At 36.8% G+C, this 13,655-nt stretch overlaps 6 protein-coding genes across 8 annotated transcripts in view; 2 read left to right on the top strand and 4 right to left on the bottom strand.

The window, feature by feature from the left end:
• The window catches only part of LOC114517506 (negative elongation factor E-like), a 35,041-nt gene that overhangs the window by 18,218 nt on the left and 3,168 nt on the right, over positions 1 to 13,655 (top strand). The window contains exons 3-4 of one of the 3 annotated variants that reach the window (XM_028537262.1): positions 3,008 to 3,073; positions 13,271 to 13,558. In XM_028537262.1, the coding sequence (XP_028393063.1) occupies positions 13,481 to 13,558 (78 nt within the window). In that variant the 5' untranslated portion in view covers positions 3,008 to 3,073; positions 13,271 to 13,480. Of the gene's footprint in view, positions 1 to 2,798; positions 3,074 to 8,511; positions 8,584 to 13,270; positions 13,559 to 13,655 lie in introns of those variants that run through there. The other 2 variants (XM_028537264.1, XM_028537263.1) reach the window with 2 other exon arrangements.
• On the bottom strand, positions 1,712 to 2,821 carry LOC114517636 (cysteinyl leukotriene receptor 1-like). Its single transcript, XM_028537422.1, has one exon. It carries the CDS (start codon positions 2,819 to 2,821, stop codon positions 1,742 to 1,744), a length of 1,080 nt encoding a protein of 359 aa, XP_028393223.1. The 3' UTR covers positions 1,712 to 1,741.
• On the bottom strand, positions 5,136 to 6,260 carry LOC114517505 (prostaglandin E2 receptor EP4 subtype-like). The gene has a single exon (XM_028537261.1). It carries the CDS (start codon positions 6,074 to 6,076, stop codon positions 5,231 to 5,233), a length of 846 nt encoding a protein of 281 aa, XP_028393062.1. The 5' UTR covers positions 6,077 to 6,260; the 3' UTR covers positions 5,136 to 5,230.
• Positions 6,249 to 8,455, top strand: LOC114517507 (ras-related protein Rab-13-like). Its single transcript, XM_028537265.1, has 7 exons — positions 6,249 to 7,115; positions 7,205 to 7,270; positions 7,363 to 7,402; positions 7,482 to 7,514; positions 7,589 to 7,665; positions 7,746 to 7,865; positions 8,082 to 8,455. The coding sequence occupies exons 1-7, from the start codon at positions 6,885 to 6,887 to the stop codon at positions 8,274 to 8,276; spliced, it is 762 nt and encodes a 253-aa protein (XP_028393066.1). The 5' UTR covers positions 6,249 to 6,884; the 3' UTR covers positions 8,277 to 8,455.
• On the bottom strand, positions 8,684 to 11,814 carry LOC114517504 (tRNA (guanine(10)-N2)-methyltransferase homolog). Its single transcript, XM_028537259.1, has 15 exons — positions 11,629 to 11,814; positions 11,446 to 11,520; positions 11,296 to 11,369; positions 11,118 to 11,199; positions 10,917 to 11,009; positions 10,680 to 10,808; positions 10,399 to 10,512; positions 10,281 to 10,323; positions 9,934 to 10,014; positions 9,822 to 9,860; positions 9,516 to 9,647; positions 9,331 to 9,415; positions 9,102 to 9,227; positions 8,870 to 8,990; positions 8,684 to 8,791 (listed from the first exon to the last, which is right to left on the bottom strand). The coding sequence occupies exons 1-15, from the start codon at positions 11,797 to 11,799 to the stop codon at positions 8,699 to 8,701; spliced, it is 1,458 nt and encodes a 485-aa protein (XP_028393060.1). The 5' UTR covers positions 11,800 to 11,814; the 3' UTR covers positions 8,684 to 8,698.
• LOC114517508 (B-cell lymphoma/leukemia 10-like) lies at positions 11,850 to 13,307 on the bottom strand. The gene is made up of 4 exons (XM_028537266.1): positions 13,126 to 13,307; positions 12,614 to 12,896; positions 12,225 to 12,353; positions 11,850 to 12,027 (listed from the first exon to the last, which is right to left on the bottom strand). Exons 1-4 carry the CDS (start codon positions 13,150 to 13,152, stop codon positions 11,951 to 11,953), a joined length of 516 nt encoding a protein of 171 aa, XP_028393067.1. The 5' UTR covers positions 13,153 to 13,307; the 3' UTR covers positions 11,850 to 11,950.

Genomic DNA, 13,655 nt, shown 5'->3' with positions numbered 1-13,655 from the left:
TCACAATATGCGGAGACATATTAAAAAATTTATATTTGTGCTATGATAGCTTAACTTACTTTAGAAATTGAATTTTATAGATCACTAAGTACAACTTCATCAGTCATCGAAATATCTTGACTTTCGGTGACAGAATTCTTAGAAATTGTTATGCGTCTAGACTTGGCGTTTGTCGTAAATTGCATTGCTTGAAAAAAATTATAAATACACCTGACAAATTTATGCGGAGGCGAGGAAACGCCAGTATGCGTGGGTCGCTTGTCACGTTTACCTTTTTAAAAGTATTTCTCAAGCGTCGACCATGCATATACAAGAGTAACACGTTACTCTGTTTTAAAACTATAATCTATTATAGTTTTAAAGTAGTTTTATATATTTGACATACGAACTTGTTTACGGAAATGACCGTCTGTCTTGGGTAGTGTTTTCCTTTTCGGACTGAATGTTTTCGACCGGTTTATCAGGATATAAGCACGCTGCATCCAATATTGGAACATGCACGCTCGCGCCCATTTGCTGCAAAGGAGTTATTTCCGTTCAATCAACGACTTTACACTTATATCCGCATAGCGAACTCAACTATATCTATATGTACCAATATAACCACATTTGATGCTATTTCAGATCAGTGATATCAATATGTACACTTTCTTAATTTTAATTTTATACAAAATATCATTCATTTTCGGTCTGGTTTATGATCAGGGCCGTAGCTAGACCGCTTAATTGGGGGGGGGGGTGTATATTCATATATTCCTGTTTATATACGGTAGGAACAATAGTGCACATCATAACTCCAGTTGCCTCTCAACGCCAAAATTGTAAAGAATTGCTTTTCCGTTTCAAAAATTAATTGGATAAATATTCCACACCTATAAGTATCACGTTGTATACAAATTATTTTTAAATGTCTTTTTAAGCAATTCAGTTAACTTTTTTTTATATGATATGGACAGCAATTACTGTCGTTAAGTGAAGTATTAAGAATTTGTAGCTTTTGATTTCATGGATCATTATGAATACAGAGAAGCTTTATGGTCTGTTCACACGATCCAATTTTGTCAGATCCAATTCACTTCTGATGGATGTTTTATAGTCTGTTGCTTTGCAAAGTATATATGGGTATCAAATCAACTAAAACTAATGCAGAACTGCTTTATCAATAACAAACTATATTCCATACGTCAGACGTGAATTGCATCCGACAAAGTTGGATCGTGTGAACGGGCCTTTAAGTATGACCAAAGTAGACAAAGTAGTCCCTAATCTTTTAGTATAAACCATTGCCCCTATAAACTATCACGACGAGGCTATTCCGTTTTAAGTTCACCGTTATTTATCTCTTCGAATCTATGCGTGGTTTCCGCAACAACGTACTGAATGAAGTAGTTCGGAAGGTCTTATGTTTACGGCACACCATGCTTGACTTTCAATATCTCTGCATGGGGCCGCGAGTCAATACAACCCCGCAAGCCAGGCCTTTTTTTGAAACGTAGCAAGTCAATGTATATTGAAATATTGGCAACAGTCAGCGATGAATATATCGAGTTGTTGATTGCGCGATGCTGGTGACCACCCAATTCATCGGAAACCGTTTTCGAGTCCATTTCAGGCATTTCTTGAAACGTAGTGAGTCAATGTAGGATGAAATATTGGCAACAGTCAGCGATGAATGTGTCAAGTTGTTGATTGCGCAATGCTGATTGCCCAATTCATCGAAAATCGTTTTCGAGTCCATTTCTTACTTCGCTGTATGTGAAGATGCCGTAGTTTTGGTTTTGGTCGTCCAGCCGCGTGTCCGACGTTCGGTCACAGGCCTCACCCGACGCGAACGGCGGCGGATGAGCCGAGCTGCGGCGATACGGAATGTGGAGTTGCTGAGCGTATAGATGAGCGGATTGATGGCGTTGATAGCGACAGTTGGAACACCAACTTTATAAAACAAAGCAGCATCGATGTATCGTATGTCGGTCAATATCATAGCGAAGTAGACAATCTCTGGAAGCAGAGAGACGGAGAATAGCACTGTTATCAACAACAGTAGACGCACCAATTTGCTTGTTTTTCGCCGCGCCAAAAGCTCGCTTTGAGGATTACCTGCCGTAGCTAGGTTCACCCTGCGATTCCGTCTCCTCATGTGCATTATAATTTTGACATAGACCACGGTTATGACGATCAAGGGAATGATGTAAGCACAGGTCAATCCGACCCAGCCAAGAACCATTTTCCACTGTGGCCAGTCTTCTGCGTTCGGACGTAGAAAGCAGTAATATGTTGTCTTGTCCATTTCCATTTGTTCCGATATAATTGCGGGCGCTACTAAGCTGCTGATCCATGCAAAAACCACAAAATACGTGAGTCGTTTTGGGGTCATATTCCGATGCACAAGAGGTTTAACGATACCAAAATAACGTTCCAGTGCAATCGCAGTCAACGTCACCACGGAAAGGAGGATACAGAAATAGATTATCGTGGTGAAGAGACGACACACTATCTCTGCAAATAAGTCGGAGATGCCACCTGATTGGTTGACGGATAATATGATAATGATCTTTGCGATTGAAAATATATTCGAGATGAGGTCGGCTGCGGCAAGATTTAGAAGTAACTTATTGTAAATGGTATGAAGTGTAGGGTTGCGCGCCATCACTGCGATGGTTATCCCGTTGCAAACGAAACCAATCACTGCTATAAGACCGTAGCAAATAAGCACTGGAATATCCGAGGCTTGGATTTGCCGATGAGCGCTAGTCTCACTGGATGTGTTGTGCGCTATGGGCAGCCAGTTTGTCTGATTATGCGGCAGTGAAGTGAATGCCATCTCTTCTAGTTTTTCTCAGCTTTTACAGCATTAATCTTCGTTTATTTTAACGCTTTTACACAGATATTACTTTTTAAAGTTTACCTTTTCAGTTTTCACGTGGACGTGTTATCCAAGTATAACAACACACAAGTTTTCGTCAGATGATGACGAGGTTACATAATTCAACTCCTTTTTATCTTCTAGTTGTCGCCCTAGAAGATGACGATATATTTCACGACGAATTTTCAAGTCCTCTTGGTGACATGCAGGGTAGGTGTCCTTCGTTTTTCGGCTGTAATTTTAAACAAAAATCAAACTCAGTAATTACACTGTAAGATGACGTCGCTTTGCAGTGAATTTCTTATTTCTTGACACTCTTGCTTTAAATCCCCTGTTTCAGTCCAAAAAAAAGCGGCCGCTTCCCAAAGAGAACGAATTTATTAAGGCTCCGTCTTTAGAATGCTTTTGAGACAGCTTCGCAGACATTTTACGACGATTTTTTTTATGTGAATGTCAGCATAAGCTTTTGGCACTGCTGTAGAAGGGGTCGGTCGACGGTCACATAAAGAGTTATTATAACTTAAACAATTGTCGCATAATTACCGTGGAAACGAGGTTCATAAGTGCGGAACCAATCAAAACGCTTCTAACAACATCGAGCTATGTTTAAATGATATACTGTCACATATCCTTTGCGGTAGGCTTCTTAACAAGAAATACTTTGTTACATGCAGGATAATTAAAAACATCGATTTTAATAATAACGAGATATAATCTCAATAATTTTATATAGTCTGTACTTCTTTTTCTATTAAGATTTAATACTTTGTACTTCTTTCTCTATTAAAATTTAATATGGTTTTGTAGACTTCTTTTTTAAGGTGCATTCACTTCATAAACCGAAAGAAACTATTTGCGATTTTTATGAATATTACAGGTGTCTTCAGACAATTGACTGACCGAACTTAATATATCTCACCGCCTCTTTGATATTTGCTTTATAATCCTAGATATATTTTTCTATGATTTAATGAAAAATGCGAACACTTTATGCACTTACTTGATAATAAAAACCATCCCATGTATGTATGTTACACGGTATATACTTCATCTGTCTTTGAGAAACATCATGGCAGGTGCAAACGTTAATAATGGTTGCCGTTAGTCTGACGAATGAGCAGTTATATTGCAAGTGTACGCAGTGATTATACTCTGTAACATCTTATTGCATGAATAACAAATGTTTGCTGTGAACAAAGAAATCCAGTATTTCAAACTCCCTCATTCAAAGAGTGTCTTTTCAACTATATGTTAATTATTCCTCGAACATTTCTAACAAACATCATTATGAAAAAAGATTATTCCGCCTCGTTATCTGGATTTTAGATTAGGCAAAATATAACTTTTTCAAAAGTATTGAGGCAGATCTGTTTTGTATAGCGTTAATTTCTACACAAACATAATGGGTCTGTTTTACGTGTCCTTATTGCATGTCAACTTGTGTCGATGCCATATGAATTTCAGTTAAATTCGTGCAGTGAATGACAATTTAAATTAACTATGTTTCAAAATGCCTTCTGATTGCGTTGGTTTATCAGTCAGTTTAATCAGTTAAGTTCATTTTGAAAACTAATGTGTCAATCAGTTTTATCACTTTTATGGATTCTAAGCGGCCAAAATAGTCAGGCCGGCAATATTTTGAACTGAAGTAGAGAATTTCGTTAAAAATATAGCCATGTAAACGTGAATATGGAGTTATTGAAACACTCTAAAATACTGTAATATGTCTCAGTACTGAAATACAACAGTACCGGTCTAGCCGTTTTTAACGTATAAATGAAAGCGACCAATGTCTCAAAATCTTCTAATGTCTCGTAGAAACAAAAGTTCCTCAATCGAAAAAACGTCTCCTGGTTACTATAGCTTATCATTTTCAGTTTTATCAAATGGATGTTTTGCCATTTTAACTTCTCTTTACCCAGCGAGATTTTGACCGTAGTAAAGGATCTTCATTTTCAGGTTGTATTTCATTTTTCTGTCGAATTTTTGTTGTCGGCAAACCCAGTATGTCTTCTGAACCAAAAAAAAACATAGAAATCATGCACTTGTACTGCCGAGGCCAGGAAATGAAGAATATTAGGTTAATTTACTCACCCAGGTTTCTTTGCGTAGTGCATAGTTCCCTGCAGGTGATACGATTCACAGACACTTTAACAATGTACCACAAGCCTCTGCGGTACTGTCTTCGCGTGAGAAGATATATCCATGGATTACATAGGGTGTGAAGGGTGACCAGCCGATATCCTATCATATCCCAACAGTTGTTGAATGGATGACCAGTTTGAATCAGGATCACTCTAATCTATGGTTTAAAGATGTGATTTGTAAAAAGACTTGACATTCTTGGGTTACAAAAAATCGCCTATACTATCGTAGTCTGCAAAGCACTGCGATATTCGCTCTGGAGGCTTGGGGATAGCTTACCATAAACAGAGTCCAACAAAGTAGAAATAACGTCATCACAATCATACTTAATTTCAAGAATTGGCATTCATCAGTTGTGCAAACACTCAAAATCGACCCCATTTCCTCGTTGTCTACACTCGGTTGTCGTTCTCTGGATCGGTTGAGCATCTGGAAGCTTTTCCACGAGACTGCTGCATTGCATAAGACAATGATCATCGTGCAGAACAGCAGAAATGCCAAATTTGTATTTAAAGTGATTTTTCCTCCCAAGTCTTTAGGGTTTAATTCAATGGTGCAAAATGTCCCTGGATACTGTAAGACACGTCTCCCTGCTCCAAAACTTGGTAGGAGACTAATAATCATGGCGAAACAACAGAATAGGAGAAGCGTGAATGATAGCTTTTTGCAGTTGAAGACAGAGTTTGCTTTGTAGAAGAAAGGTGTGAACAAGGCTAAATATCTGTCAAAACTCAAACAAGTCACAAGGGTTATTGACATGAGGTAAAGAAAGTTGAGCGTGGCGCCCTGGAAGTTACACAGCGGCGCGTGCGCAATACTAAGACCGCTGAGATAATTCAACAGTGCCGGCCCAAAACCTAGGATGATCGTCAAGAGGTCAACACATGCCAGTATGAAGATTAAAGCGTTCGGTACGGTTTGACGTGATCGTAACACCTTCGCAAGTATCGCTATGGAAACGACGTTTCCAAGAAAACCAATGACGACAGTTAACAAAAAAGATATCCCCAGTATCAACTTCAGGCCTGAGCTAGGCTCTGGAGGAATCTCAAAACTGCTTACACACATTGCTTGCTCCTCGCTTGAGTCAAATGAACTCTCAATATGAATCCCAGTCTGAGTCAGATGTCAGCTTGACAACACGTCTGTCAATCTGTGTCACTTAAAACTGGTCGTATCAATAGTTGAAATCTCAATTTTAGGTTTTCTAGTGCCTAGACACTATAATTGCTAGGCAGACTAGTTTGTCTAATTCACGAGTTCTTGGTTATCTAGTACAAACATGCCTTCATCTTTTAATGATCCACTGATTTTCCCTTTGCTGACGGCGCAGATGAACTTCAGATGCCAAGTCAGATATGTTTACAAATAAACAAGCTATGTATTTATAACTTTAGTTTATTTTAAAGACCAAACATTACAACGACAAAGACAAAACAATTTTGGTTTCAATTTTAATCTATTCACTTGGCGTTATCAGGTCCGAACAGGTTGTTGACTGAAATCAGTTTACTAATTTAGAAACTAAATAATCCTGTAATCATTCTCCCTATAGATGATATTCTTATGTATAGATTGCTTCTTGATAAAGAAATATTGCTTGCATGTAGAAGGACTGTATACACAACTGCAGAAGCAATGGAAAACAAGGTTTGCGCTTGCTGGCGTAATGACTTGGGCTCTGCTTAATGAAATCGCTCTCTAATGCCTCAAAGCTAACTCAGTCGCGTTTCAAAGTGAAATTAGACGGTACAATTGTGATTTTTAACCAGATTCAGTTGAAAGTCGATGAAATCGATCAGACATTGTAACTCTTTTTCAATAAAATACTACGCTTTGCGACGGACACCCCCGGAATTCCAAGTCAACACCGGCAATGAGATACCATCGGGGTTATAGAGTACCCCGAATCCGAATCCCCGATATCTTAGAGACTAGTAACTGTGTTGCTACAACAAATGTAGCAAATTATGGCTGTGTTTATTTTGTTCCTTCACTTCCTTGTAAGATAAAAAATATACATTGCTCATTTTTCTACAAAATGGATGACAAATCTATTAAGATTAGATCAACGAGAGAGATCATTGGACCAATATTTTGGATTAAGGTAAGTTTTTTAATTGAGTATTTTTATTCACTGGTGTGCGTAGTAACCGTAGTATTGTTCAATAATGTCACCATTTATATTTTTGACAGCTGGTTGGTCTTGGTAGTGAAAGCGTTGGTAAAACAAGTCTAGTTCGAAGTTTTTGCGACAAAAAGGTATGAAGTGTGTGTAGGGTGTTTTTATATCATTGATCTTCATTCTTCAAATAGGCTAGGTTTAAATTGATTCTTAAATATCATTTTGATAGTTTTCAAAGTCGTATCATGCAACTGTTGGTGTGGATTATGGTAACATGAGTTTATTAAACATCATTGAATACACTCATCCATAGATTTGACACTTAGTAACTGTTTTATCTCCATCAAGGTTTCAAAATTCACGAATTGGAAGGAGTTGAATGTAAGATATCAAAATACATGTATTAGAAGTATGCTGTATGTATATATGAAGAACCTGCTTGGTTTTATTTTTAGATCGAGTGAATTTCTGGGACTTTGGAGGTGACCCAGATTATGAGTTGATTCGAACTGAGCTTTATAGAGATACACAGGCAAGCTTGCATGATAAACTCATGACAAGCTATATATAGCAAGCAGGGAAACACTGGTTTAACCGGTTTGATTTCAATAGGGTTGCATGCTCATATTTGATGTGACAAGCAGGACATCTTTTGAGAAACTGGATGGCTGGCTTGAAGAGTTTTACGACAATGGTGGAAAAGGAGCTGTTGTCATTGTTATCGGTAATAAGGTGAGTGAAATCTGCGGTTGAATTGCACATTTCTGCCATATGAACATCTTTCTAAAGCAGGCATTTGATTTTCCAAACATAGATCATTTCAAATAGGAAATTCTCTATAGACACCTCTCTAATTGAGAAGATGTACCCTTCTCCAGTATAAGCATATCTCTAGACACACCTTTAGTATGGACATATTCTAATCTTAACACTTTATTATGGACTTAGTGCGATAAACTGAACCGACAGATCAGTATTGAGGAGGGGAAGAAATGGGCTGAGCAGAATGGTTGCAGTTATTATGAAACATCAGCAGCCTCTAAATCAGGTGTCAAAGAGTTGTTAAATGGTCTGTTGACTGCAATTGTAGAAAGAAGACTTATAAAACCAAAATGGATTGGTGATGAAAACAAACCGAAATAGTGTTTTGTATAAAAGCTTATTGTAAATACATACATTAACCAATTGCCAAATTCTTGTTCCAAGAGCTAATTTTTATAGCACCCAGCAACACAAATGGAGCAATATTAATATGGCCTGACCTTACTGAAAGCACGACAAGACTAATGAGAACAAATTCAATTAATTTTAATAGCTATTTTATACATAAAAAACATAAATATTTTTACATATTATCTCTTTGAATATTCTTTTTAATAGGCAGTTCTATGGTGGTGTTGAATGGTTAGTAATTGCATGAAGATAGGGTGCCAATATCCTTTTACAGCCGGTAAGATTGTCAGCAAAGCACTTTGAATTGTTCAGATATTTTTGAGGTGTACAAACTAAGCAACTCTGATAAGACATCTTGTCTTCATTTTGAGCACTCATATCCATTCTTAGTATTATCCGGGCATATCCGTCATTTTAAAATATTTATTTCGGAACTGATCATGAATCATCCGAGAGTGTTCATTAATGCTCACAGCATCATCTTTCTAAAGAACAAGAAATAGACCTTTAAATTAAACCGTAAAATCAACTGCCAATTGCTTTGGTTGCTTCTATATTCATACCTGTGGTTCTCTGATCTTTTCCATCGTTATCAATTGTCTGGACACATTCGCTGATAGATTCTGTTCACTGACATATAATAACTTTAAACATGGATGGAGTGGAATATTTTGCAAAGAAAATCTACCAAAATATCCAAGGAACATTTTACTACATCGCTAAATTTCCATATATTCACATAAACAGGAAATATGCTGCTAGCAAATCAATGTGTGTTCTTGTGGAAGTACTTACGTAGATCTATGAGTCGGTAACCAGAACACAAGGCGACCATGCAATACAAGAAATGCAACAGCAAATTCCAATAAATTGAAAATTGCATCTGAGAGGAGACAACTTTGCGTGGATGGCAACTTAAACCTATGGAAGCAAAAATCTTGCACACAAAGATTCTATCGATCAGAGCATGCAAATACTAAGGATCAAAGGATCAGAGCAAATTAATTGTTTTCGAAATTGTTACCCTTCAATTTCCTCCTCAACTTCATTGTTCTGATCACCAACTGCTTTTGCCAATTTTCTGCTGCCTTCTCTTATGCCATAAGGAGCTGAGAGAAAGAAAGGGAACATTTAAACAGCTATCGTCATTTAATTGAAGTAAAATTAGTCTCTAAAGAAGATGCTGAACATTTTGCAAAGCAAACTTACGATCAGTAACAATGGCATCAAACATTGGACATGGTCTTAAAGCAGTATTCATTTGATCTCCCATCCAAACATCGATGTAGCGATGAAGAAGGCTGTACATTTTAAAGTTCAACCTGACACTTTCATCTTTTCCTAATGAAATGTACACATAATTGGCATTCTGACCACTATAGTGTATAACTACAGAGAAAACTAAAGCTGCTGGTGAAGACAATGTTCAACAAAGACAGTATGTTTTATTGTCATTGATGCCAAACATTGCCCAGTCATACATATTAATGATCTCTATAGGCTGATTAACTTTACCTCGCCATTTTCCCTTTGCTTGTGCTCTCGATGGATGGCCTGGAAACAAAAGATGTTGTTCCTGTTATAAACCTTGCGTATCCTGCCTACATGACTGGATAACTGTCATCACCTCGTCCAAGCAGTAAAGTTCTGTCAATATCACTACCGCAGGAATATGAGCCAAAATGAGAGCAAGCAACCAGAATACTTCCTAAAAACATCTTGATTTAATATACAGGTTTTGCTAACATAAAAACTTAGGTAACAATTCAACACCAGGAAATGAAACAAATGGAATGGGCATGACAGAAATATTTCTCAAATCCAAGTCTCATGCAAGGTGATCTTTGAGTATATGCAGTACTGATCAGGATGAAATCATTGCTAGTACAAGAGTAGCCTGCGCACAGACGTAATATACACGTAAAATTACGTCTGTGCGCAGGCTAGTACAAGAGTTAATTATAAGAACCATACCTGTTCCAACAAACGGATCATAAACTAAGCTGTCATCCTTACACTAAATAAGCAGTAAAAGAGTGCTGGGATTTGTTGTATAAAACTGGAGTTGAAGAATGCGACCATAGCTATCTACCTTTGCCATGTTTGCCATTAGAAGTGCTAGTTGAGCGTCCATTGATGTGTTGCCGATAAAATGTCTAGTCTTCAGGGAATATTTCTTAATCAGGTGACGCTGACCATTTGAAACCTGGAAGTTCAGGTAGACAAACTCAAACAGGATTGTACAATACCAGACATACTGGGAGTTGATATTAACACCAGACAGAATGAAGATTTGGTTGAAGTCATTATGTCAGAGAGTATATACTCTGATGTCTGCAGTTGAGCTAGAGTTTTCCACTTATTAAAACATACCAGTCTTCCAAAGAGAAGTTTAGTAAGCTGATGTAACATCTGTTCAGTGCTGAAGTCCAACAACAATGAAAATATTGTGCCTGGATTTCTCAGGTCAACTTCACCAGTATGAGGTAAAAATGACAAACTCTAAAACATAGAGAATTGCCAGCAAGTCAGCTGTATGAGTTGGACGTGAGTGAAGGTGGCGGCCGTTGGGTTGGTGTAACTGGATCATGCAAGCTAACATGTACATACCTCAATATAATGTAGTTTCTTCTCATGGCTTAATTTCTTGTTAAAACTTTCAACATTGATTTTAAAGGTATCATCAATCATTCCTTGAAGATACTAGCTTGAAAGAAATACTATATACAGTTGATATTTATGTGCTCAAGTTAGTGAAATAGATGTAAACTTGAATTGGCTTTAGATTTCAGGTCGAAATGTTTTACTCACAATGTCATTAACATTATACTGCTTCAGAATTTCAACCAATTCTTCTAAATTATCTGCACACCCATACAGTTTGAAAATTGATCTGCATGAGAAGCATATAAATTATTCCACAAAAAACACAATTGTACCAAAAAGCAGGGACTGTTGGGTGCTACACATTATGCATCACTGTAATTACTTGATTAATATCGATCTTGATGCAATCTGCTTGGCTGCTCCGTCATTTTCTAACTCAATGACAACAAATGGAGTCTGTGGAGAATAGATTTATCAACCAAAGTTGTTTATATCAATTATATAAAATATTCGTTTGAAATATCGTACTTGCCTCATTCTTCTGCTGCAAAGATTGCCATTGCTCATCAATTGAGATGTCAAAAAGCGAGCAGATTGAGAACAACTCCTACCAAATATTTTTTGATACTGTCATGACTCATGAGTGGAAACTGGTATTAAATTCAAAGAAAATTTCATAGAAACATTGAAGGCCACAGGCAGTAAATATTCATACCTCCAAGCGAAAATGTACGTGCTCTTGTGCAAAAACTATTAAATATTTTCGTAAATAGAAACGTTTTAAACTCCACTCCTCACTATTACTAGCTAAATCCAGATTTTCTTTCTGTTCCACCATTTTGAATTTGAGCGCGCATGAAACTGGAGCGATCACAAGAACAAGCATGAATTCGAAAAAGTTTAGGAAAAAAGTTTTCAAAACAAATTTGTTTGAAAATTAGTTTAATAACATCGTTTATTCTAGTACTTTACAACATTATGTACATGGGATTCAATGCAATGTATACTCTTTGTACATTTATATCAATATCTAATTACTAAGTTGAATATGGTGGAGGTGGTGTTATATCTTCATAGCTTGGTATCATACTGGCATTCATCTCTGTTGGTGGTTCTATATATAATCAGAAAAATATTTTCCTGTTTGAATCGTGATTACCAAAGCTTGTATCATACATCTAATATAACCAAGGAGCAACGTGGCAGCGTCTTCAAACAACTTAGCATCAAATGTCTATATGCTATGCACAAATAGTTATCATATCTCTGCCTAAGAAATCAGAATGCCTGTCTCATTGGTATAGTACTAACCACTCATTATTAGGTATGGCATCACTTGACTTGGTAAACATGGTGCACCTGGTTCCCCTGGCTGGGGTAATTGTTCATTTAAGATATCTTTGTTAAAAAACTCTTCCTGGGTTCTTGCAAATGATTCAACTGCAACATAGACAATTATGTGAGGTTGTGAGATGTTGGTAGATTACATGATGTGATTAGTTTGCAAAAAAAATCGCTACAAAAAAGTAGAATCACTTCCTACATTTTATCTGTTCGCGTGAATAAATTTGCCTAGTGGAGAATGGGCTTTATAGATGTGTTTGTCAGAAAAGTAAGAGAGAGGAAAGCAGTGATGACCCAAAGGTGGATATTTTCCTAACGTACGCAGCAGACTAGTAGAGTAAACTTTTCACTGATACCTTCATTCTCTGAAATCTGTTCTTCATATGCATCTAATATTAGGTTAAGTAAATGAAGTTGTGTTCTTCCACATACAATGAATGATTCACAGAAATAATCAAATGCATTTTCTCCTTTGGTCATAAGTATGTCAAGTAGTAAGCCCGCTTTCTTTCTTCGAGTCGTCTTTGCAGTGATTTCCTCACAGTCCTCTTCATCAAGAACTGTTTTCGATCTCAGAAAGTCAAAGTGTTTTTCTGGCTGCATATCTTGAACTAAGCTTTCTCGTAATTTCTCAAGCACCTAGCCATTAAAAAATCATAGTTTGTTTAAAAATGCCAGATGATTTTATTTAAAAGTGAAAGTTGACAGTTAATGGGTTAACAGAAGTGTGCCATAGCATAGATAAGTAACTAGTTAGCAACTTATTAACTAGACAAATCACTAACTTTTTTAAACCAGGAATATCTCAATAGTATTTTGCTGTCTGAAAGTCAACCCAAAATATTAAAATAGATTGTTTCATAATTACCTGAAATTTTATCTCCCTGTTCACCATCTTTATTCGACCAAGATATATAAAAACTGACACTGAAACGTTAAAATGAAACAAAACACGATACGATATACAAAAATTCCCCTCTTTAAAAAATATAAATATTGTTTATTTTTGGTAGTTTTACTTTCTGGATTCTAATTTCCGGTATGGGAGGACGTATGGGAGCATATGGGAGCAATTCTATGGGTGCATTACGTCATGCTCGTGGATAGGAAGGTACATTTGTGGCTGGTTTTGCAAGAGTTGAAGTTCAGGGAAGTTCAAGATGGCCGCTTGCAAGGAGTGAGGTTTTTGAAAACGCCAACAAATTGTGTGTTAAAAGACAAAAATGTCCAGCTTCAGTGGCGGACCTTTGACAGAGGAAGAGGAATACTTGTTAGAAAGATTTAAAGTCCTGCGAGAAAAGGTTTTTATTGTTATAGCATTGTTTAGGTTAAATGATATGAAAGGGAATTCGGTTGTTATATGGCATTAAATATATGGGTATCAAAATGCAGTATCAA

This window comes from Dendronephthya gigantea, unplaced genomic scaffold (genome assembly GCF_004324835.1).
Source record: "Dendronephthya gigantea isolate DGI-Jeju-01 unplaced genomic scaffold, DenGig_1.0 000009F, whole genome shotgun sequence".
Taxonomy (NCBI): Eukaryota; Metazoa; Cnidaria; class Anthozoa; order Malacalcyonacea; family Nephtheidae; genus Dendronephthya; species Dendronephthya gigantea.
The sequence above is the reverse complement of the archived record's forward strand: the minus strand, read 5'-3'. Positions and strand labels throughout refer to the sequence as shown.